This window comes from Temnothorax nylanderi, unplaced genomic scaffold, assembly GCF_030848795.1.
Source record: "Temnothorax nylanderi isolate EJ_2023f unplaced genomic scaffold, tnyl_v1.0 TNYL_tig0266_pilon, whole genome shotgun sequence".
NCBI classification, from domain to species: domain Eukaryota; kingdom Metazoa; phylum Arthropoda; class Insecta; order Hymenoptera; family Formicidae; genus Temnothorax; species Temnothorax nylanderi.
Window position 1 is genome coordinate 200,806 of NW_027249328.1, and position 2,703 is coordinate 203,508.

General features: G+C 33.9%; 1 protein-coding gene across 1 annotated transcript; it reads right to left on the reverse strand.

The window, feature by feature from the left end:
• Positions 1-1,366: 1,366 nt before the first annotated feature.
• Positions 1,367-2,483, reverse strand: LOC139780195 (uncharacterized protein F21D5.5-like). Its single transcript, XM_071718727.1, has 4 exons — positions 2,189-2,483; positions 2,034-2,095; positions 1,812-1,945; positions 1,367-1,731 (listed from the first exon to the last, which is right to left on the reverse strand). The coding sequence occupies exons 1-3, from the start codon at positions 2,459-2,461 to the stop codon at positions 1,942-1,944; spliced, it is 339 nt and encodes a 112-aa protein (XP_071574828.1). The 5' UTR covers positions 2,462-2,483; the 3' UTR covers positions 1,367-1,731; positions 1,812-1,941.
• Between the last annotated feature and the right edge of the window lie 220 nt (positions 2,484-2,703).

Below are 2,703 nucleotides of genomic sequence, written 5' to 3' on the forward strand. Positions count from 1 at the left end.
AGAGAAAAGTATCTTCGCGAACAATGGAGCTAGTCTCATAACGATGAGTCAAGTATGTACAAGAACGAGATCGCAATGACCGATATGCAAGTGGATTAACCTAGTCGCGAAACGTTCACCCGTTATACTGTTGAAGAACCGACCGCATAACATTCCGTCTTTTTCTAATCCCGCTGTGAATCGATTTTCCAGCTAACGTATATCTTATGTCTTCGCAAAGCGTAACTTTTAAATCCTTTAGGAAGACAATCACTTCAAGACGACACATTTTTTTTAGAGCGATTGAAGAGAAAGACAGAGAGCTTGTAAATGTCGCGAATAACGTCTTGGACGAGTATAGTAGCGTATACGTCAAGTTGGGAGGCGAATAGAAGTTAAGCAATGGAGAAAAAAAAGACAGACCAAGATATGCGAGTTAATTCAGTTATGATATATTTTTATATATTTTACTGAAGACGTATAAAAGATGTAAGAGGACTTGCGGTAAAAATTCATGCAAGTCTTAATAACTTCAAGGATTAAACTGACGAATATACAAAAGCTACTAAATGTACTCAAAGCTACTTAATGATTAATACAATGCTAAATGAAGTGTTGTACAAAATTTGAATAGAGTCAAAGATTGCGGTCAGCTACATATTATATACACGAAAATTATTATATACACGAAAATGAATTACGAATGATTATTACGTAACGATGTCCATTGCGCTATATTTTCGCTTTGTTAAAAAATTATAATAAATTATAATAAATTGAGTTAATCGCAGCGCGCGACAAAGTTATGTACGTGAGCACTGTGAGCGATTTAATGATTGTAACCTTACTTGTATACATTTCCTAGAAAAATATTTCTATATTATGTTTAACAACAATATTAAATATTAACATTTCATAACTGCCAAACGTTTCCAGTTGCGCGCAATTGCACGAGTTACGAATCATTTATAGACTCTTTTTCTCAATTAACTAGTTTCTACTGCATTGAAATCTTGCATAGAAAAAAATGTATTAGCATATCGCGCAAGAATCATCGATATCTAAGTAAACAATTAATCAAATATATACAGTATGCGTACATCTGGATTAATCCGAAAGCTTAGTCTCCATCTTTTGAAACATAAAATAATTTTATGCCACAACAGTGAAGTGCGGAATATTAAATAAAATGCGCCATTTAACAATAACTTCTAAGGTAACAAGTTTAATCTACGGTGACCTAAATTTAAACGTGAAAAGAAATTAAATTATTTCAATGAGTTCTCGAATCGTCCCCAATCAGAAATAGACATGAGTCACGTAGAAACGAATTTCCTAATTCGTCTGAGTTATTCGATACAATGTTCTAGTTTAAATGTGACACTACTTTGTAAAATGTTAAAAGTTTTATTGTTTTCTCTACTCTACGATCAATATAACAATCTTTATAAATTTCTTTCTAAATAAATATATTCTACACAATCGGAAAACTATTTTACAACATGAGTAAAGAACGAAGTCAAAAAGCGAAATAATCAATTTTGACGCGATTAAAGGGGATCATCAATGGCGATTGTATTAAACTCTAGTCCATACTGACTAAGAATCGCGGATTATGCGTGAAAATTGTAGAGTTTCTTGACAACTCTTATGTACAGATGGATTCAAGTGTTTCTGGCTTCATTCATCTGGTCCCATGCCTACTTGTTCAGCATGTCCGTTCATTACCAGTTCTTCAGTAAGGGAAATTAGCTTTAAAAAATCAATTAATTTCAATTAATTTGCGCATCTGCAAAGAGATTCTCGAAGATTGGATAATAATAACTACTTACCTCATAATTTTGTATCATAAAATAAATATTTGCATAAATATTAGTTTGAATGCGACCTTCAATCTGAGTTTGGGCAGCAACTCCCTTTGAGGAACAATTTTGTACCACATTGTAAGCTTCTGTCGACCATTTACCTGCAAAAGAGTAACATCAAAGTATAATTACATATCCAAAGATAAATAATTTTGAGTGTAGAGATGTATATATCTAAAATCTACTTACACGTAGGAGTTGATAATAATCTCGTTGATTGAAATGTGGCTTGGATCAGTCAACTCGCGAAACTGTAATATAATAATAAATCGATTAGAATTTTCGGAAACATTACTTCATACGATTCTTTCACACGATGACGGTTAATGTTAATTTTCGATTACCTTATTATTACGTTTCGCGTGTTCTATACTTGTCGTCATGACGAAACATCTGACCGAGACATTGCGCTTCTTGGCTATCTCAATATATCTCTTTCTCGAAGCTGGATCAGGATTGGTATTGTCTATAACTATACTTTTTCCTTGATTCAAGTATTGTTGGACTGCAGCAATGCACTTCTGCCAGCTGCCTAAAGTGTCTCTGTTGACGTATCCGTATTCCTTCAGATAATTCTTTGCAAAATGCGATTTTCCGGAGTCTGGACTGCCGACCATAAGCACCACCTGTTAATGGATATCTATAAGCACGAGGAAAGAGCGGGCCTCTGTTCACATTTGACGTTCACGATGATATTCGTGTTATGCACGATGCTTCTCTCGAAACCGAGGAATCACATGCCGGAAAAATTTTACTTAGGTATTTATCATTAAAAGAATACTTTGTATAATTCTCTTTTATGTTATTTCTCATTAGATCATAGTACGAGAGGAACAAACACATTTTTCCAGCGAGTAGA

Coding starts and splice junctions, on each gene's coding strand:
- LOC139780195 (XM_071718727.1), bottom strand. CDS start 2,461: ATGGTCGGCAGTCCAGACTCCGGAAAATCGCATTTTGCAAAGAATTAT. Junction 2,096..2,188: donor ACGCGAAACGTAATAATAAG/GTAATCGAAAAT, acceptor ATTATATTACAG/TTTCGCGAGTTGACTGATCC.